The sequence below is a fragment of the Aspergillus eucalypticola genome (genome assembly GCF_003184535.1).
Source record: "Aspergillus eucalypticola CBS 122712 chromosome Unknown BO83scaffold_52, whole genome shotgun sequence".
Classification (NCBI taxonomy): domain Eukaryota; kingdom Fungi; phylum Ascomycota; class Eurotiomycetes; order Eurotiales; family Aspergillaceae; genus Aspergillus; species Aspergillus eucalypticola.
The window spans coordinates 43,739-64,409 of NW_020290326.1; the positions used below are offsets into that span (position 1 = coordinate 43,739).

At 50.8% G+C, this 20,671-nt stretch overlaps 7 protein-coding genes across 7 annotated transcripts; 2 read left to right on the top strand and 5 right to left on the bottom strand.

Moving 5' to 3' along the window:
• Positions 1 to 30: 30 nt before the first annotated feature.
• BO83DRAFT_208027 (T6SS phospholipase effector Tle1-like catalytic domain-containing protein) lies at positions 31 to 1,927 on the bottom strand. The gene is made up of 4 exons (XM_025526694.1): positions 1,859 to 1,927; positions 1,502 to 1,746; positions 1,441 to 1,455; positions 31 to 1,391 (listed from the first exon to the last, which is right to left on the bottom strand). The coding sequence occupies exons 2-4, from the start codon at positions 1,659 to 1,661 to the stop codon at positions 64 to 66; spliced, it is 1,503 nt and encodes a 500-aa protein (XP_025381923.1). The 5' UTR covers positions 1,662 to 1,746; positions 1,859 to 1,927; the 3' UTR covers positions 31 to 63.
• A 4,041-nt stretch (positions 1,928 to 5,968) lies between these two features.
• On the bottom strand, positions 5,969 to 7,607 carry BO83DRAFT_350484 (S-adenosyl-L-methionine-dependent methyltransferase). Its single transcript, XM_025528906.1, has 5 exons — positions 7,332 to 7,607; positions 7,148 to 7,277; positions 6,978 to 7,101; positions 6,488 to 6,924; positions 5,969 to 6,427 (listed from the first exon to the last, which is right to left on the bottom strand). The coding sequence occupies exons 1-5, from the start codon at positions 7,506 to 7,508 to the stop codon at positions 6,090 to 6,092; spliced, it is 1,206 nt and encodes a 401-aa protein (XP_025381924.1). The 5' UTR covers positions 7,509 to 7,607; the 3' UTR covers positions 5,969 to 6,089.
• A 283-nt stretch (positions 7,608 to 7,890) lies between these two features.
• On the bottom strand, positions 7,891 to 8,967 carry BO83DRAFT_404250 (uncharacterized protein; the record flags this gene model as incomplete). The annotated part of the gene is made up of 5 exons (XM_025533694.1): positions 7,891 to 7,995; positions 8,260 to 8,341; positions 8,400 to 8,537; positions 8,618 to 8,744; positions 8,925 to 8,967. The coding sequence occupies 5 exons, from the start codon at positions 8,965 to 8,967 to the stop codon at positions 7,891 to 7,893; spliced, it is 495 nt and encodes a 164-aa protein (XP_025381925.1).
• A 483-nt stretch (positions 8,968 to 9,450) lies between these two features.
• BO83DRAFT_404251 (uncharacterized protein) lies at positions 9,451 to 11,347 on the top strand (the record flags this gene model as incomplete). The annotated part of the gene is made up of 11 exons (XM_025533695.1): positions 9,451 to 9,573; positions 9,625 to 9,665; positions 9,790 to 9,857; positions 9,948 to 10,079; positions 10,181 to 10,182; positions 10,287 to 10,403; positions 10,650 to 10,784; positions 10,813 to 10,861; positions 10,928 to 11,013; positions 11,065 to 11,122; positions 11,208 to 11,347. 11 exons carry the CDS (start codon positions 9,451 to 9,453, stop codon positions 11,345 to 11,347), a joined length of 951 nt encoding a protein of 316 aa, XP_025381926.1.
• A 71-nt stretch (positions 11,348 to 11,418) lies between these two features.
• Positions 11,419 to 14,834, top strand: BO83DRAFT_373404 (NRPS-like enzyme; the record flags this gene model as incomplete). The annotated part of the gene is made up of 4 exons (XM_025530038.1): positions 11,419 to 11,688; positions 11,738 to 12,495; positions 12,547 to 13,558; positions 13,610 to 14,834. 4 exons carry the CDS (start codon positions 11,419 to 11,421, stop codon positions 14,738 to 14,740), a joined length of 3,171 nt encoding a protein of 1,056 aa, XP_025381927.1. The 3' UTR covers positions 14,741 to 14,834.
• A 302-nt stretch (positions 14,835 to 15,136) lies between these two features.
• Positions 15,137 to 17,865, bottom strand: eng2 (putative GPI anchored endo-1,3(4)-beta-glucanase). The gene has a single exon (XM_025526695.1). The coding sequence runs from the start codon at positions 17,581 to 17,583 to the stop codon at positions 15,367 to 15,369; it is 2,217 nt and encodes a 738-aa protein (XP_025381928.1). The 5' UTR covers positions 17,584 to 17,865; the 3' UTR covers positions 15,137 to 15,366.
• A 140-nt stretch (positions 17,866 to 18,005) lies between these two features.
• Positions 18,006 to 19,437, bottom strand: BO83DRAFT_404254 (uncharacterized protein; the record flags this gene model as incomplete). Its single annotated transcript, XM_025533696.1, has 7 exons — positions 18,006 to 18,170; positions 18,203 to 18,228; positions 18,393 to 18,434; positions 18,663 to 18,895; positions 19,126 to 19,178; positions 19,211 to 19,269; positions 19,368 to 19,437. The coding sequence occupies 7 exons, from the start codon at positions 19,435 to 19,437 to the stop codon at positions 18,006 to 18,008; spliced, it is 648 nt and encodes a 215-aa protein (XP_025381929.1).
• Between the last annotated feature and the right edge of the window lie 1,234 nt (positions 19,438 to 20,671).

Here is a 20,671-nt window from a genome sequence, read left to right on the forward strand (position 1 = left end):
TAATACTATCTAACAACAAAAAAAAAAACGCTCGCAATCGTCTATCATACATGGTCATTCCCTTCAGCAGCACAAGTCCGACCGCCTAGTTCGCGGCCTCCCATCCACAGCCTCCCTCTTCCAGACATAATACTCGCATAACGTCCGGCGCCGCCGAGTCCGTTCGTCCCCGGGTACCTCTTCCACCTCCTCGATCTCCTTATCATGGCCGCTATCCTTGTCGTGCACGATATGCCTCCATCCCTCGATGACCTCGTCCACCTCCGCCATATTACCCACCCCGAGATTGTAGGGCCGATAGTCCGGGTCCCGCTTGAGCCGCTCAATCACACTGTAGTGCAGCTTGGCCCCTTGTGGCAGCGGCCGTCGCAACCCCCCGACATGCCATCGCGTCGACTGCACTCTTCCATCTGGGGCCACTTTGGGGCGCTTGATGGGCAGACACTCGAGAATTCGCCAGAATAACGTCTCCAGCGTCTTGCCCGAGTCATACATGAGGGAATCATGCAGGATAGCTCGCTCAGCCTGGTGTATCACTTCTGGGTTGCTGTGCTCCTGCCTTCTAAAGTCAAAGCAGCCAAGCTTATGCAACTGTTCAGGCTCGTAGGTAAGTCCGGCCTCGATGGATTCCTCGACCATCCACATCAGGGGGATCTGGCTGGCTACATATTCTCGGCCCAACTCACGCGGCCATCCACCACCAACGTCGCTATGGTCGCCAGAAAAGTAGACCTCCTCGAACTCCGTCTCTGGAGACGCCGTCAGGTCGCTACCCCAAAACTCAACGTCCGCCCGCTCAGCCCATGTACTCACCCGGCCTATCCTCCCATGCGCCCGTAGCTTCTCGAATAGCACTGGTTGGAACTTGATTCGACGTTCATCAATGCTAACTGCATGTCGCATGATTCGCGGTTTCGGCTGGATTCGCATGTCTCTATGATCATCGTAGATGTTGAACTTGGCCACGCTGTTGACTGTATCGAAAAGGCCCAGGAAATGCACGCGGCCCACGGATCGGCACATCGTGTCGCGGCACATGCGGAGAAAATACTCGGCCTGTTCAGATTCCTTGCCACTGTTGGCAAACTTGTACGATGTAAACGCTTCCCAGACAAGTGGCATGATCTCCTCGTTATCGGCTGAAATTAATCCAATAAAGTCAAGCATCTCGTTGAGGAATCTTGCCGTGTAGGCCCCACGCGAGAACCCAAACAGGTAGATATGCGACCCCGGAATCCAGCGGCGAGCGAGGAAACGGTATCCATAGATGACATGCTGGGCAAATGAGGTCGCGAGCGCCTCATCGATGATCGCATTTGGGGCGATGTTGCTAAAGGGACGGACAGCCGCGTTGGCAAAGGTCCCAGGCCTGATGTCTTCTCCAATACCGGCTGTCATCATGTTAATAATTGGTAATAACACTCAAGTGGGGCAACATACGCTGGTAGTAGCAGTCTAATCACGTCAGCCAGTGTCCAGTACAGTTATCAAGGTAACTCACATCGGTTTTCCTTCTTGCGGTCTAGCATGCGGAAGATCTTGAGAATGTTGCTATCCCCGCCATCCACGCGGAAAGTGTTCCCTGTTCCATCAAAACAGAGAACCAGCTCTCGCGTCGGACGGTCTGGCGGGCACAAGCAGTTGCACGGGTCGAGACTCATTTTGTTCTTAGCTTGTAGCAGCTTGGAGTCTCAAAGAACCGGTGCCGAGATTGGGCGACATTGAGCTTAAAAGGGCCGACACTGCCTGACAGCTCCGCTCCCACCATCAGCTGAGGTGTCCAAAGAGTTGGCAGTGTCGGGGCACTGTCGATCCTGTGGGGATAACCATAGCCTGGTAGGATGGCTGGTTGACTCACCGCATATGCAGGGCTTAGCTTGTTGTAAGCCATGAAGTCAGCGTCATGTATGAATTCAGCTGATCGACAGACGAATGGCAAGAGTTTGCTGTAGTTCGTGCTCGGGCGACGCCTTACCGGGCCCTCTGGGGTCACTTGAGTTTGAGTCAATCTCGACGAGAGAGCCATCCAATCACCACTCATCGCAAGAAAGGCTGAAGTCCAATCAGTCTGATATAAGCCTAGATCACCACTAGGACACATGGTCAGCATCGTGGCGCAATTCGTGTTCGAGCCTGGTTGGTGATCTTCAGGCGTCCAGTAAGCAGAATATGACCAATCACAGAACATGATGTGATACTGCATTTTTATAGACAATATATGCATGCATCGATGTTCATTGCAGGACCCAATCGGCAGTTTTAGCGACCCATTGTTGACCAGAAAGGCAACTCGTGTGCCGAGTATCCTGCTTCTACGGGGGTCTCCGGACTCACCAAGTCACCCAGTCAACTGCTTCAATTTGCCTCCAAGTAATCACGACAGCCCTGATTTGCCCTTTCAGAGAACTCCGAAAGGATTGCTTCAGCTCTTGGCCTACTCGCATTGGCAAGGTCGGCCAACGCCACTCTGCCTTGCATCTGCACAAGGCCGCCTACCGGTGCAAGTGCGTAATCAGGTTAACCGTCTGTGTAGTGAATCACGACAGGGCGGCCGAGCCTGCCTGGGAAGAGGTGCCCGGGAAGAGGTGCCCAGTCTTGTCTGTCTCAGAAGTATGGTCATATGGCGCAGTCGTGGCGAAGACAATCTACTTTCGAGCCGTTGAAATTACTTTGAACATGCTTCAAGTTGGCATCAGCTAGACATCGGAAGGATGACCTTGATGCGCAGCCGTTCTTCTCAGTGTTCTCTTATATATATTGGGGTATTACTCTGCATGCGCATGTGCTAGGAATTATGCCTCCTGTAGCTGTAGCTGTCAAATGACACTCAAATGTCATCCTGTCGGCTATTAAGGGAGGTCAACAAGTATCACCCCTGATCAAGAAATTGATATGGGATGTCTGATTGTCCCCAAAACGCTGTGTGCTAATGGTCCGCTTCCCATCAAGTATAGTAGAGAGTGTAGCTGCCCAATGCTATTGTTCCATGTTAAGCTCGGTTTGAGTTGGCTAGTTTTGCTCCACTTTAGCGACTGGACCAAAGAATGGATGCCATGAATCGAGTGGGACGCGCCTGTCGATCATTGTTTACTGAGTGTCATTCGGCCCTCAAAATAGCTGCTCGTGGTGACCAAGGCCAATCAGATGGATCAACTCTGGCAAGATACCTTGCCGGTCGCTGCGACAGTCGTTGTAGCAAAATGGCTACTAAGTCTGCTACCCTCCATTTAATATGGGTCGAGGTATACTGCTTGATGCAATGCCATATCCTAGTGTGAAGATGAGAGCAGAAGGCATGGAGTAAGGAGTAGAGGATTATATTTGTTACTAGAGAAAAGAGAGAGAGAGAGAGAAGGGGAGGATGGCGTTGACTCCTCAGGCATCAAGAGGACAGCTCCGCCGAACGACCAAACAATGCAAACACCCACCGGTCCTCGATGATCTTACCTTTCCCCTTCTCTACCTCCATCCTTAAAGGATCATCAAGCACCCCCATTTACACAATGGATATCTACATATTTGCTGCGGAGCATACTACTATTGGTGCGGGCGCTGCCATATTGTTCTTCCTGGCAGCCATCCATCAGAATACCTTCATGCCATGGCTACAAGCGGCTTATTCTTCTAGCATCTCAATTCATCAATGAAACCTCATCCTACGTTCTTTGCTCGTGTCGCATACACCAGAGGACATTAAGCCTGTTGTTGTAAAAGCCATGACACCAGATCGCAGAATCATGCACTCGCGTCTGGAGTGGATTGGGTGTGTTACTCCCACCTATCTACCCCATTGCCCCAATATTCATTAAGGAAGCAATAGACGATGGATCATTATAACTGACCGGACAAAGTCAATAAATAGGCTATACCTACCAACACCGCCCCTCCAAGATACACCAAAGCTCCGAGATCTCTCACCTCTAACATGGAATCACCCCTGCGCCGCAACCTACTAAATAGGCACGCTGATCACGGATCGCTCTGAAACCGTCGAGAAGACGCCGAACGAAATTCCATAAGGTGCAGATATTTCGCGGAAGAGGGTGTACGGAATCATATAGGCTACTCAAGATACTAACAATAGTAAAGCTATGGGAGGGTATCGCAGAATTCCGACACAACAGTGATTTACTAGGGTATGTGAAAGAAGACAGGGAGTGTACTAGGTTATGGTTGGAGACGGCATTAGGGAAACCTATCGGTGATTGCCACCTGATAGTTGAATCCCATGATGGAGAGATATAGCTTGTATAAGAGGGAACCATCATATCTACCGACCTACCTCGTTTGCTCAGAATTCGCCATACCGAACGACAACCTAAACAACAAGCAGCAATAACAGCAGAAAAACAAGGAACACACGGAGCCACCAACCAGCCAATCACCACCAGCCCCAGCTCTGAGAAATAGAATTAGCCACAAGGTTAAAGCTTGAAACTTAGAAGGTACCACTACCGTACCAAACCCAACTAACCAGGACACCCGAAGAAAGCGTTCGTAAACCAGAAGAATATCGAACCAACCCTCATGGGTCTCCATGATATGACACAAATCCCTAGGTAAAATAAAAGCAAGAATCAAAGCATAGCCACAAAATCAATCCACGGACATGACCGAATACTTAGAAGCAAACAGGCACGCCTTAAGCCAGTACCAGGTTCCATGGTTCAAATAACCAGGTCCAAGGGGTTACTGAAAGTAGAATGAGAACCATGTCATCTCATGAGTTAGTTAGTTCAGTCAAAGTAAACAGGTTTCCCCTGGGACAATAATTCTGCCATCATCACCATCCATTATTAAGCTACTACCTCAATTTCTCCAATAAACCAGTAAGAGAAAACCCGCCCGCGATAGCTAAATACTTACTGCCCACCCCCACCGCTCAATTTACCGCCCAAAGCGGCAGAACTCCTTCAACCTCGCAACGAAATGTGCGGATATAAACGGCTATAGACGGATATATCTTTCGTACAGCTCCGCAAAAGTCAGTCAGCAATCTGTACGTTTTTTAACCGCCTTCGAGCAGGGTGGCAGAAATGGTTCCTACAGTAAAACTACTAACCAGTGAGTAGAGAGGTTAGTTAGGTTAAAATTTAGTAATTTGATGAATAGAAGAACATTACCATTTTAGTACACTTGTTTATTTTTCTCTGATATTCTGTTGGTAGTCAGTGAGAGGCTTGCTATATGGAGGTCCTGGTATATAGTACAGGCAAGGATCATGGTATATACTGAACACACTGCATCTGTGTAAGTGTGACCGACCACGACTTCCCTCTGCCACATTTATATCTCAGCGTACTAGTTATCACCTTTTAGTAATAACCATGGTCTATCATATCATACAAAGAAACTCTATACTAGCGGTGAAACCACCCATCATCATCACCTTCCCAAACCACAACATAAAGTTAACCACAATATGACACCGCACGCCAAACCCCCCATCCCGTGCATCTGAAACGGCAATCGTGCAGGAAATACAATGTCGATATATGCATGCACGCATGCGGGATATAGGATAAATCTATGACGCAAGCTGTTGAATAAACTAGCGAGATGAGGGGAATGGAGGGGCAAGGGAACCAAAACACTAATTACTAGTACTAAGAGTAGCAGTAGTATAATAATAGATAAACTTTAGCTTCTTGCATCTTCTATAACATAACTGCGTGCGCAATTATGCGAGATTGCCATCTAACGGGGTTCTGCAGCTGTAGTAGCTCCAGAAATCATCGAAGACGAACATATATATATAAGAAAAAGGTTATTTATCGGCAAGGGGGTTCGGTTCAGTCATTTATTGCATGACATATGTATATTCCCCCCACATACACACGGCCGGGGAATAGGTAGTTCAGCTGTCAGCCGTGACGCGGTGACTATTACTAAGAAAGGTTCAATAAGAGATCCTTCAAGCAAGGGATTGATGACTTCGTATCACATTATATTATTAACAACCAGAAACGAATCAGCTAGCCACCACTGGGATATCTAAAGAACTAAACGAAACTCAAACCAGAACGCGCACAGACAATATGACAGATCCAACGCCGAAGAACATTAAACGAGGTATCAAGGTTACGCCATCAAGGACTAAAACAGCGCTGGCTTTGCTTGGGTACGGCTTCAATCACAGACTCCATCCCCGGGTTACTGTTCCAAATGCCGGTGATTTCCAATCCCGCTTCGTCGAGCAGCTCGCGCCACTGGCGTTCAGAGCGCTCCACTCCCGAGCCGATGCTCATCATCTGGATGTCCAACGATGACTGCAGGAGCGGGGCATTCGTGTCCGGGAGAACAAAGTCAGAAATGATGATGCGGGAGTACTCAGGATCCATGGCAGAAATGGTGTTGACCAAAATCTTGCGGCAGATGTGGTCTGGCCAGTCATGGAAGATAGCGCGGAAGTAGTATGCTCTGGCGCCTGTGTGTATGTTAGTTTTGATAGTGAAACGATTTAAGGTCCGTGAGAGATATTGCATACCCTTGATAGGCTGTGGGTCCAAAAAGCTGTACCCCATTCCTTCGATTCTCCCCCCAGGACAGCGAGACACCACCTTGGGCAAATCTTGTAGGACAAGCCGGCCAGGGACCTCGGCGTGCTTGTCCTGGAACTTCACCAGATCATGGCCTTGGTTGCCGCCTACGTCGACGAGGAAAACAGCCTCCTGGTGGTCCACGGCGTCAATCGTCAATCGCTCGACGGGATACACGTCAAACCAGCTCGGTTTGCCATGACGACGACTAGACATGTACGAGTTGAAGAGCGATTGGCGGTGCTTGTTCTGCGCAAGCCATTCAAACTGGCTCTTCCCGACTGCCCATTGCATGGGTGAACGGGCATACTCCTTTGGAGAGATGTAGCGGTGTTCCCGAAAATAGTCAGGAAGTTTAGCGAGAGTGGGAAGAGTCAGATCGTATCTATGCCGTCAATATTGCATGCAATAGTGCAGGTAATCAATATAGCGACTTACATGCAAGGAATGCCATCTCTTCCGATCGGCTGAGTGAGTGCGACGGTCTTGTCGGTCGCAATGTATACTTCGGATTCTGGGTTTGCGCACAAGCCCAGTGCGGTCATGACTCGCATCAGACGGACTATAGGTATGAGCAGAGACCGTGAAGACTTTGGCGATCATCTTACCAATTAATCCGCGCTCGGCATCAGTTTGTGCCGCCAGCTCTGTAGCCGACATCCCGCGCTTGCTTTGCTCCACCAACAATGGGAAGATACCAAGATCCATAACGGTGCGGAGGGCTGCATTTTGCGGTGGCTGCATGCACGTTAAGCGATAATCACCTGAGCGGAAGGGAAAGAAGCAACTTACCTGGTAGATCAAGCGCAGCACCGTCTCCGTAGGAGTCTCAACTGCAAGACGCAGCTCGTCGATCAAGCCGAGCAGCTGGAAATGCGACTGTGCAGAGCGGCATGCACCTTGGTCCTGCAATGCTGTCTGCTTGATAGTCTCCACTAGGGAGAGGACATTGGACTGATCGACAGCCATCTTTTAACATACAAAATAGTAAATGTAAGAAGATACAGAAGACTATGCTATAGTTGGGTGGTATGGGAATGCGTGAGATGCGAAGTTGTAGCAGCGGTGAAACAACATGCAGGTTAAGGGATTATATAGCACTTTCCGCGGGTGAGAAAACTGACCCAGAACTGGAATAATCCAATAATTCAAGCGGTCGATCAATCAGCAAGGATGGCAATCGCGCAATGATGCCCGTACCCGGACTCCTGGAAAAAGCAAGCCTGGCAGGCCGGTCGCATCCGCCGGGACCCCAAGGCAAGGATAATTGCAGGACACTTCAATCTGGGACTTTGTGTCGATGCTTTTCCAATAGTTTCGGATGCAGATTGTCGGGCGAGGCCCCAGATCATCATGACACAATAGCAGTAGCAGACGCATCGCCGCATGAATCACGTCGCACGGGGCCGAGGTTGAAGATGGTCCAGCCGTATCTTTTCCGACTATTTTCCCCAGGCTTTTACTTTTTGTGGTCCAGCTGACGAGCCTCCTCCCATTACGGGACGCCCAATCTATCTCTGGCAATGGCTTTCAATAGCCTGGGGTCACTTTCGCACGGGCTTTGCTCCCCTCCTCCTGATGAAAGTTCAATGAATCCTGGCGCATATGCAGAACTTTGTCGCAATCCGGGCTGCTCCGCCCATTGTTTAAAACACACTCAGTAAGAGATTGTCCCGCTAGATAGATGCGCAGTACCGCTGGGTTGGGGCCTCCCGATTACCCTGTTCCTGGAACAGCGCCACAACGCCACTCCGAAAGTACTAAATGCTAAATGTCCGTCAGACCCCGTAAGATGGCCACCGCTCCGGCTGGCCCAAGCTCCTCTAGAGTCAGTATGTCGGTAAGTAAGTATGTATGTACGTGTGCTTTATGTATGAAGCTATGGCTCCCACTAGCTGTCTGTCCGACGCGGAGATCGCTAGGTAAGATCGTCTGGTCTGACCACACAGATGTGCCCAACATAGCAAAAAAGAAGCAACCCCTCCTCGGGGTCTGCTACTAGAGCCAATGTTTCAACGAGGCGCTCCTACCGGATGGTGTATCGAGTATTCCGGCACTGTTGCGATATTAAACCATACGGATCCGTTCCAGGAACCCGAATAGAGACCTGTATCTGAGATCCGATTGGTGTCTGGTCTAGACTGGCCGCAAAATAGACTCCAGGTCCGTGCTTATCGCCGTCAAGTGAGGCAAGCGTATCATCATCTAACTAACAGTCTGAGTGTGGTGTGCAATACGATAGACGAAGCTATGAATTTGCCCGACACGTTTGCGATCGCAGTATCGCAGTCTCGGGTCCAAATGCTATTGTCGCTAGTCCTGGTGCTAGTACATCTTTAGTATGGAGTGAGGCGACAGATTGAATGAACAACTGCAGGGTCATACCAACAGTATGGAAACCGGCCGTGGTAACACCCGCGTAGATCATTGTTTACTCCCCGGTCCAGTCATTCTACCCTGTAGTGTCAAGTGTTAGTTGTTGCTTTTTTATCAATGTTACTGTTATGGCCCAAGCATCGGGGAGGAACTTCGCTTCTGCCTTAGCTAGTTGAACCGGGCTCTTGACCATACACACAAAGGTGCTTATCTTTCCTGAAGGTCCATTGATGCGAGCTATAGGGTGGTTAGTTGGGCTAGACCGTCGATCCCTCAACAATTCCGCCTTACGTTAAAATCCCGGCTGCAATTTGGTACACGGACCAGCCAATCGTGACGAATTATCGCACTATTTCAGGAATTAAAGGCGGGAGATTAGATAGATCATGCGCTGGTAACCCAATATTGGTCACTTCTTTTCCAGCTCCCCGGCTTAGGGTGGCGGATCGGATACCCGGCATTGTCGATAGGGGTGCTTGTGTAAGATTCGGTGAGCGGCTAAAAGCAGGTGAAAGCAGTCGATAGGCCAATTACAATGGATACTGACAGCATTGACGCCTTCAGTCTGCACCTCATGGCAACTAAATCCCAAACCTGCAATGTTACCGCCGGATCAACCTCCCGGCCCAGGTCGCTCCACATTGGACGGAAGTTATGGGTACAAACCTTTATCGTAGCGCCGGGGCCCCATCGGGTGGTACTATGCTAGGTGAGTTTTCAACAGCGGCAATATCTAGAGGGCGCTTCCCGGTAAGTCACGGAGGACTTTTGCCTCCGTCGGACAGGTCACATCGTAAGAAGTACTGCTTGGTTTGACCCACCCGAGTTCAGCTCGTGGCGTTCCGATCGTATGGGAATTTGGACCTATTGATAGAGCAGAATCGATCAATGATCGGGCTACCGTGTTGCAGAATCTTCTAGCTCCAGTGGCAAGCATTGTATGTGAAACCAACTTCAAATCCAGAAACAATATCGAAGTCATAATCATATAGAGCATAATATTAGGAGAAAAGAAATTTGAGCAGGAGTGAGGCGGAGAATTTGTCAATCGAGCACCTCGCTCCGGTATTGCGGATATTCGCACGGTCCGCACTGGCCAAGTACCGGGCTTTGATGGATGCAAAGGAGAAAAGTACCAGCTGCAGAAGTCCGGTGCACGGGCCAGTTCGTCGACTTGAAGGGCGGCCATTATGGCTAGTATGACAATAAATGACTCGACCTAAACTAACGAATTCAATTCCAAGCCATCTCGGGTGGCGGTGCAGGCGTGAGACGAGTTCACTGTCCGCCGTATTCCGTACTTCCTGACAGTGCAAGGGGTCGGTTGTTTTCACTATAGACCGGAGATGCCCCGTCGAGACGGGGCTGAAGTGTGCGACAGCCATATTTTTAAAACCCCACTCCAGTAGACAGGTCAGAAACAGGCCATCGAGGAAGGTTGAACACGAGTACTCGGACATGGCTTTCTGCACGGGTACATCGTCTTTTGTTGGTGGAGACAGCATTCCCAGCCAATTTTGCTGTGACACTCTATTTTGGGAAGGGTGGGCATTTGTCAACCTGAGAGGACGTCGGGCCTCGCATTCCCTCCCTAAAAGTCCCAACCCCAAGGCTAGGGAGCGAACAAAGCCGAGGAGGAAAAAAAACAAATATAGAGGAAAAACAAAGCAAAGAGGGGTTGTCCACTGCTTAGCTGTCTCTGTAAGAAAATCTGATCAGCGATCGATCTTCCAGTCCCTGGGCGCGATCCAGGTTCCTGGGCCGGGAACCCGGTTACTGGGGCGGGTGTTCATCCTAGCCTGCCCTAGTCCCTCGGCTGGATGGACGCTGATTGTTGACAATCCCTGCACTATTGGGGGTCGTCCTTATGTCGCGGGATGCAACATTATGCAACCAGCCCATCATGCTGCGAACTGTGCTTCCGCTCGTGCATCATCTGCTGCAGTGTGACTGACAAATTTCACCGCACCCGCGCGCTGTCATCCAGTCAGCTTGGACCATCGCACGGACAGGCAGGAGCATTGGTGTCATCCCAGACCAAATGAGGCCAGCCCTGTTCCTTGATTTGACAGCACCTGATCGCGATCGTGCTTCCATGGTCCGGTCAGATTTGGGCCCGTGCTGGCTTTAGGGTTCTGATTAGCTTTAGGACTTGCCACAGTTCGCATACGTAGTGGCCCCTGTAATTAACTCTCCTTATGGTCCTAGTGTCTGAGGGGACGTCATTCCCAGTGGAGATCATCAGCCTGACAGTTTGCGTTTCCTAGTCATACACCGCTTCGTTTTGTGCAGGGATCGGAAACCCAAACTGTGGGAACCAACAGGCCGCGACTGGTCCTAGGTCCGGACTCGGTTTATCTCCGCCGACCCTCAGGCGAAATAGCGAAGATGGTCGATGTATCTACCCACCTCAGCCTGGCTCTTGGACTTAAATAGGCACTGGCTCCCCCCCCAGCATCAGCACCTCAGGTTTATCTAATGTACAGCTTCGTCAACTTTCATCATGGGAATTCCTCAATATGAAGGGGTCACAGACCAGGGCCCCAAGCCGACAACAAACACCACAGAACAGGTTGTTGCACGCTTCGGCCGTCTTCATCTCCTAGATGACTTGATTCGCCTGCGAGCAGCTGATTATATTCAACATCCCATCTTGGCTTATCCCAAGCCCTCTCAAAACGGATCCGTGTCCTATGAGTACTTCAACGGTCAGGATCTTGACTGCATGATCGACTATGCGGTCTGCACATTAATGGACTACGGTTTCAAGCCGGTATGTGATGAAATGCTGCAGATTAAGTGTGAAGCTGACCCTCTCTTAGGCCCGAAAAGAAGGAGCAACAGTTGCTCTCTTCACCCTATCAGATCTCAACATGGTGATCACATTCTTTGCTCTTAGCAGACTTGGATACACGGTCATGATGTTATCACCACGCCTATCGGCCACAGCGTGTGTGTCCTTACTAGACACGGTCGGTTGTAACACAATACTCTATGGCCAATCGCCGAATATTCGCGCCACAATGGGTGAAGTCCTACGTCTAAAGTTAATTGCGTGTCGCCCAATCATCGAAAGACCTTCTCCGGAGGACCTATCAGAAGACTCTGATGCTGTTGTGATATGTCGGAGTCGTCGTCCCGAACTCCAAGTCGAGAAGATTGCTCTGATCCTTCACTCTTCAGGGTCAACAGGTACCCCCAAGCCTCTCTTCTTAAGTCACAAAGCCTTGATGACGCATCCGATGCGGGGTCCTGGGTTCACTTCTTTCAATTCATTGCCATGGTATCATCTTCACGGGCTATCTACAGCCCTGCAAGCCATGTATATGCGACGAACAGCATACATGTGGGATGCCTCTCTGCCATTGACCGCAAGTACGGCTGTTGCTGCGCTGGAAGCAGCACAGCCCGAATCGGTCCAGGGCGTACCATACTTACTCCAACTCCTTGTCGACAGCCCACGCGGGCTAAAAGCGCTGAGATCTTGCAAGTCTGTCACATACGGCGGTGCACCATGCCCTGACGAGCTGGGTGATAGACTTGTAGACGAGGGTGTTAGATTCGGTGGTTCATTCGGGCTGTATGTATCCATCAGCATTCTCAGCTAGTTGTGTTGCTAACTCGCTTTTAGAACGGAAGCCGGCCTGGTCGCCGAGTCGATCTCTCGGCCAGCAGGAGATCCTTTCTGGAACTATATGCGCTTCTTCGACAACATCAAGCCTTTCATCTGGATGAAACCCATCAGTGATGCGCTTTATGAAGTCGTCTACCTCAAAGGCCACCCTGCATTGACGGCCTCAAATTCCAATGAGCCCCCTGGCTCATACCACTCTCGCGACGTCTTCACTCCCCACCCAACTCTTGCCGACCGCTGGAAGTACGTGTCGCGTCTGGATGACCGAATCACGCTTGTCAATGGTGAGAAGGTCCTTCCTCTCCCAATCGAGGGCTGCATCAAGCAGAGCCCTCTTGTTCAGGAAGCAGTTGTTGTCGGTGTCAACAAAGCCGTTCCTGGCTTGCTGGTTTTCCGTACAGAAAACTCCCAGATGTTCTCTGATGAAGAGTATTTGGATCTTCTTTGGCCAACAGTAGAAGATGCCAATTCACGGGCAGAGCAATTTTCTCAGATATCCCGCGACATGATCCTTGTCTTGCCTATTGACTGCGCCTGTCCTCGTACAGACAAGGGATCAATGATCAGAGCCCAGGTGTATGCCAAGTATGAAGAAACCATCGAGAACATGTATACGAAACTCGAACAAACAGCCGATGGAACTCTCAAGCTGGACTTGACCGCAACGGAGAACCATCTGATTAAGCTCTGTCACGAAGAGCTTGGATTCCCCATCTCTACTCCTAACTCCGACTTTTTCGCCGAGGGCTTAGACAGCCTGAAGGCAATCCATCTCCGTCGCTTAATATTGAGGGACTTCAAAATAGAGGACCCCAAGGACATCGGCCACAATGTCGCTTTTGAAACTGGAAATATTGTCCGCTTAGCAGAGCATATCCACCTGGTTCAGTCCGGTCAGCAAGATGTGGCTGAGGATGAGGTCTCCATGATGCCAGGACTCATTGAAAAATACTCCGTCTTCGAGAGGCACACACCAAGCCCCAGCTCCGCGGCAACGCAGAAGAGTGTTGTAAGTCTCTTTCCTGACAAGCTGCATCGAGTCATCGACTAACAAGCGCAGGTCCTCACCGGAGCAACTGGTTCTATCGGCGCTCACACTCTCTACAAGCTTCTGAACGACGACAGTGTGTCTGCCGTGTACTGCCTGACACGTAGATCTCAGCCCAGAAAAGCTGTCATTGACACCCTCGCACAGAAAGGCCTCTCAGTCCTTCCTTACCGACTGCAGAAGATTGTCGCTCTCAACAGCTCTCTTGAAGAGCCTGACCTGGGAGTCGGTGAGGAAATGATGGCGGAGATGCGACAATCCGTGTCTCTCATCATCCACACCGCATGGCCCGTCAACTTCAACCTTCCACTCATGAGCTTTGAACCTCACATCAAAGGACTCCAAAAACTCATCAACCTCTCCCTATCCGTGAACCTCCCGGAGCCAGCAGTTCTCCTATTCTGCTCCTCCATCTCAACAGCTCTCGGCGCCTCGTCTGACGTAGACGAGACTCCCATCGAAGATCTTGCTAGCGCTCTTGAGATGGGATACGGACGCTCAAAACTGATCGGGGAGAAGATCGTCAGCAATGCTCGCAGAGTTGGTGCACGCACATACTCCCTTCGGATCGGACAAGTATCCGGCCACTCGAAGAAGGGATTGTGGAACGACTCAGAGGCCATCCCTCTGATGATCCGTTCAGCTCTGACCCTGAAAGCTTTGCCTGACCTCGACATCACATGCTCCTGGCTACCCGTCGACAAGCTTGCCTGCACCATGCTTGAACTAGCCCGTGCATGTTCCTTCAACTCCCTCGAGGAGCGCTGGGGCAACACAGCATCCGGCGAGTGGGTCGACGACACCATCTACAACCTCTGCAACTCTCGGGTCTTCGCATGGTCATCTTTGCTCGATACACTTAGACGCAGCGGATTCTCATTCGAGACCGTCCCGTTTGAGAACTGGCTGCAGATGCTTCGCGAAAGTGAAGCTCGAGGAGAGGAGATGGTCAACCCTGCTGTGAAGTTGACGGCTCATTATGAGTCAATGTACAGTGAGGGTGCCCCGAAGCCGGTGAGGTTTCTCACTGAAAAAGCAGAGAAAGACAGTATGACGCTGAGGAATGGTCGGTTGAGGATTGTACAGGATGGTATCCTCGCTCGGTATGCGCAGGACTGGTTGAAGCGATGGAAGTCAGCTTAGAGGGCTCATGAGACTACGGTGATCTCTTCATGTCGATGATTGTCTGTAAATAATTCACGATCTTCTAGATACCACATTTGGCTTTGGAGTTAGCAGGTTAATTGACCATTTTTACAATGTAGAACTTCAAGATAGTAGTATGTAATACCTTGTGATTCTTTAGATCAGAGAGACAAAAGACAAGCTGGTATCAGCGATGGAGAAGACGAAGAGCGATGATTGCAAGAAGTGGTGCAGTGGTTGACAACTGGGGAAGTGACGATTCAGACACCGTTGCTTATTTCGTCACTGTCGTCACATGACGAGATGGCATAACGCAAGTGAATACTACAAATTCTATGGTTTATTGAGTACTCGGCTGTTAATTTTCCAACATAATCATGGATAGTGTATCTTGTTCTATTTGATTAACTATCTAAGCTCGGAATCTCAAAGTATAGCCGAAAGAAGGCGGATATCGAACGCGATCGAAGGGTGTGGCCCAGGATGGCAAGTGGAATGCTTCAAGCAAGGCAACCAGCCTATAGTACATAGAAAAACAGTAGGTTGCAAACAAAGTCTCTCCCTACGAGATGTGAAAGAAGCAGAATGGATGTGGGTAGTTCACAAGAGACCAAAATCACCCGCTAAGCCAACAGAGCAAAAGCAAGGACACCGACAACGCTGGAGGCACCAAGAGTCAACTTGTTTGCTCCACCAGTGAAGACAGGTGTTGAGGGGGTAGTAGCGGACGAAGAACCGGAGCCAGAGTGGCCGGACTTAGATCCGGAAGCAGAGCTGCCCTGGGTAGCAGCGGCAGCATTGTTGGGAGCGGCAGCTGAGGTTGGCTTACGGATTGATCCGCTAGAAGAGGGTGCAGTGGCAAATGCATGGCTGGACGAGCTGGGGGCAGGTCTGCCATACGCAGCAGCATTTGAGGGGACAGAGCCATAGGAGTCAGATCCGGCCTGGGACCCCGACACCTGGCTGGAGCTTCCCTCGCTACCATTAGCCACAGCACTTGCCCCACTGACACTTGAAGTAGCTGCAGCAGCGCTTTGTTCACTGCCATTGGCTTCCGCACTTGCACCACTAACGGAGGCAGGCGTAGCAGAAGAACCGGCATTAACGACAGCAGATGCAGGGGAGCTCTCATCATCACCGGCTTGTGTGCTTGCGCCGCTCACATTGGATGTGGTAGCAGCGTTCGAAGAGGCGCTGTCGTTACCATTCGCCTCGGCGCTTGCACCAGTGACGCTGGATGGGGTGGCAGAAGTGACAGCTTTAGTCTCGGAAGAAGCAGAGGAGTCCTCGCTGCCATTAGCTTCGGCACTCGCACCGGTGGTGCTGATATCAGATGGTGTTCCAGAAGCAACACTGCCAGCTTCAGAGGCTGATGAGCTCTCGCTACCATTTGCTTCCGCGCTTGCACCAGTAGCAGCCGACGGGGTAGTTGCAGCGGCAGAAGAGCCCTCACTACCATTAGACTCAGCGCTAGCGCCAGTGACGCTAGTTGGTGTTGCAGTCGCAGAACTGCCCACGCTGTTGCTACCCTCGGTAGCCTCGGAGCTTCCGCCAGCCAGAGCGGCCGCAGCAGAGGAGCTCTCAGCAATCGGGCAGATAGTGGTGGTCAGAGTAACATAGCGGGTGGACGTCGATGCAGAAGAGCCGTTCTCATCAGCGACAGAGCTCTCGGTTGCTGCGGCGGCGGTGGTGGTGGTTTCAGCCATTGTCGTGGTTGTAGCAGTCTCGGCATCAGCGGTGGCGGCAACAGTAGTAGCAGCGGCAGTGGTCGCAACAACGGAGTTGGTGACTTCCTTAACAGACGAGACGGTCTCAACCACAGTGGCTGCAGATTCGACCCGGGAAGCAGAAGCAGAAGCGGAGGCTGCGATGCCAGTCTGGTAAATCTTGATGTAGTTAATCTCCCAGTAGGACTCGGCGAAAGCCGCTGGGTTCTCGGCGACATAAGCAACGCAGCTCTTGAAGGAACTGCTGCTATCGCTCACAGGACAGCCGGAGGCGCTGTAAACTCCGCCAGCCCAGTCACCACAGAATGTGGTGTCGAAGATGAACTGCTGGGCTTTGAAGTGTTCGGCGATGCTGCATGAGCCCTGCATGTGCGCCATTGGAGTGCCGAAAGCAGCGACATCGGGGTCGCCTTTGGTGATAGAGGTGGGGATTGAGCCACGGGGGAAGAACCAGAACTTGAGGAACTCATCTGTCCACTGCATAGCGTAGACACCGCCACCGTTCTCGTTGAACGGAGTGCCAGAAGAACCTTTAGTACCTTCAACAACGCATCCAGTAGTACCAGCGTCTTCACCACACTCCGTAGAGGAAAGTGTGCCGGTCATCTTCTGGCTGGAAACTTGGCAGGTACCGCTCGTATGCAGGACGATCTCGTTGGCTTCGTTCTTATTGACACCTTCAATGATATCGATCTCACCGTCCGTAGGCCAGTCTTTGCCTGTGGACCAAAAGGCGGGCCAGGTACCGCAGACACTTCCGGGCATGTGCTCGAGGTCGATGATGAATAGACCCTCGTCATAATACTTGTTGCTTCCAATGCGGACCGACTCCCGGCCAGGACCGTTGGTGCTCAGCTTCGTGGTATGGTCGACACCCATGTAGAAGGTACCATTCGAGTTGACCTTGACCAGCCCCTTGCTCTCGGCGTAGCTTTGATTCGCATACGTGACGAATCCATTCGTGGGGTCCGCGCCTGTGTAAAAGTCGAAAGCCGTCAGGAAATCCTCACCCTTCCAGGTTTCCACAAGTTGATAACCGCTGGCCGCGGCTGGCAAAATCATCGATGAAAGAGCGAGCGACCCTACGCTCCATAGTAGGGATGAGGTAGGCATTGTCACTACGTTCGGTCAAGCAATTGCGCGGTTAGAGAAGGTAAGTCCCGAGGACTTTGAAGGATTAGAGAAACCAGAGGTTTTAGGAACCGAGGTTTTCTTCGAAAACGATCGACGTTTGGGACGAAAAAGAATGAAAAGTAGCCCTCTAGGCGTACAGAGTGCGAAAAGGAAGGTAGCACAGGAAGTGCAGAAATCAACTGCCAGTCAAAAATAAGAAAGTAGAGAACGTATGTAGGGAAAGGATGGGCGAAAGGAGAATTATGTAGAGAATGTACACAACAATGTGGGAGCATGACGCAGACTGGGGGTAGGCCGGGCGATATACAAATAATAACAGCAACATCCCGACATCTAAATTAGCGTGGCGTCTGCGCAAGTGGCTGCAGGCCACTAGCATTATTCTCAAGCTCCATAACAAATCAGCTTGAGTGTTCTTGTCGCCTGGGCCATTCACTGGGCGGCTCGTTGCCGCCCATTGGGAGGGCGACGGTTCGTGCCTGGGAGGGGTCGGCAGGTACACGACGAATCAGAGCAAAAAGAAGGTTACAGACAGAATGCGTCTTGATGAGTCCACAGCCTTCATTCTTTGGCCAGGCATGTCGGGTGGAGCAGCGACAAAGAGCAACACCATGATGGTGGAGCCTGAAACACGACCAGACAGCTCGGCGGGATGACATGAAACAGGAGAAGCCCAAAGATTCGGCTAGCACAAGGGTAGTATTTTCTTTTCTTCACGTTGGACAAGCCAGGTCCTAATTTAAACGAGAACTTTGATGCATGTCAGTTTTAAAACTCCCTTTGTGAACCATCAGACCCAGCGACCGAGTAAAAGAGAATTGGCGATGTCCCTGCCATTATCCCGGCAACCGTCACATTCCCAAGCCATCAAGCCAACAGCTGACAGGTCGCGATCGCTGAGCAACCGGACGAGATTGCCGATCCGGGGCACCACTCCGTGGCCTGGGCTGTAATCGGAGATGGGTGCACTCCGTCGTGAAAGGCAAATTATTTTAGGAAGCTGCCTTCTTTTCCAGTAGAGGATGAGCCGACGTTGTAGGCTAATTGAGTCTAGACACCGGGTGGGGATGGGCTGACCACGCCGTTGTTTCTTGGTGCCGGCATGGCGGAAGTTAGGGGATCACCTAAAGAAGAGACAAGAATAATTGGGGTTGGATAAGCCACATCGCGGCGTGCGTAAAGCGATCGCGTTTCCCGGTCAGACAGAATCAAGAAAGGGCGCTGAAACCCGATAATTCGATCCAGAGAGAGATTGAAGATGGAGGCGCATGAAAGAATGAGAGATGGAATCCTGGATTGAAGAATGCAGGCGTAGTCTAAAGCGGACTAGCGCGGTGAGCCACGGGACCGCGCGCCTCTCTCCTGTGGCTGGAATGGCAAACCCCATCGGCATGGGCTGAGCCCCCCTAGCGGCGACTATCTACTAATCCCATCCATCCTCCTCAAGCCGCTGGTTTCCTGGCTAGCTTGGCTGGTTTTACGTTTTCTAGTGTCTACCGATCCTGCCGTTTTCTGCAATACATATTCCAGTCGAATGATTGACCTATGGCTTTCCCCATAATCTGCGATGCTAACTTGGTCGTTATTCCATGGGCCGCTGGTAAACATTGATCTCTGTCCAATCCAAGCCCTTGAGGCAATGTCCGCGCGGTCTATTGTCCACCGCTTAAGCATTCATCAGGAATTGTGTGACGAAGTATAAGCTTACGTATATTTCAAGTTGAGGTTGGCTCTCAAAGACCAAGCTTGGTCAGCCTCACAACCCCTTACGTGCATGGCTTTCGTTGTCATTTCGACCGATTCCCGTCGCACAAACTGGACCATCACAGTCATATCTTCGGTTCAATTTCTGAGAGAACCTGATAGAAGGAAATTCCAAGTAGCCACCCAGAGACATACGCATTGTTTGTTTCTTTTGTGCAACATTGCTTACATCATGTCAAGCCGTCGGTCCTTGCATCTAAAGCACAACCTGAGCAGTTGGACCTCCAATCCTGCTAAGACTTACTTTGCTAGACGGCGAGTGACAGACATAGCTGTAAGGGACAGTTGCCATAGGCTCAAGAAACTCTTCCACGCAATTAGCCGCACGTGCATGCCCTCGATGAGAATTTTCCATGTGCCTTTGGATGCGCATGTGCGTGTCATTTGCCCCGTCGCCTAGCCCCATCTGTCTAGACTTGCCTCCACAACAGTGCGTCCCTCTCTGAAGGACTTGTAGTACATGGTCAGAGGAACCTGGTCTCGAAATTTCGTCCTCCGTGTGATATTTATAAATACGGCTGCCTGGTTCGGAATAGGTCTCGGAAACTCATCGCAATACAAGCGCTTGAGACTCTGATCATAGCGCCTTAGGTCGGCGGGAAAGTAAGAATGATTCAGAAACCAACCCGTTGGTACAAAACTTTGGATACTAACATGTAGTGCACCATACTAAGTGGTCCCGGTCGGAGAAGGTGGCTTGGGAATTCATCTTTCATTATTCTGCGAGCAGACACACAGACTCATTGTTGCGAACTCACCGTCGGTGCTGCTGAAGGGGTACGGTGTCCTCAAGATTGACATTCCGTCAAGTGTTATTCGCAGACCGGTAGCTCAGGAACAGTCGATTTCACGAAGACATGACCACTGGATTTCAAATGGGGTTGGCCCTAGCAGTAATGGATGACAGGTGGATTGTCGATTTCTAAATCACTTCCTGATCATGCGCGGGGATCTAGGCAAGGAATAACTGTATTACCCATCCTTATCACTGAGGTAATGAAGAGCGGGGTGGCCATAACGGCCATCATGATTTCCCAAAGAGCATGACAGTGAGCTATAGCAGCTAAGCAACCATCCTTTCTGCAAGGGTCAGCAGCATGCTCGCTGATCTGTGATACAGAGATGAATATTTCTCTCCGCCGTTCTTCCTCTTGCTTCAATGGTCTGTCTTGCGAGGCGATCGCTAAATCCCGCGAAAAGAGATGTCCGGTGACCCAGAAGCATCCTCCGTGATGTGTCAATCAGGCTAGCTATGTTCTTTATAATCATGGCAATAATGTAAGCCACATTCTCGTAAAGCAGC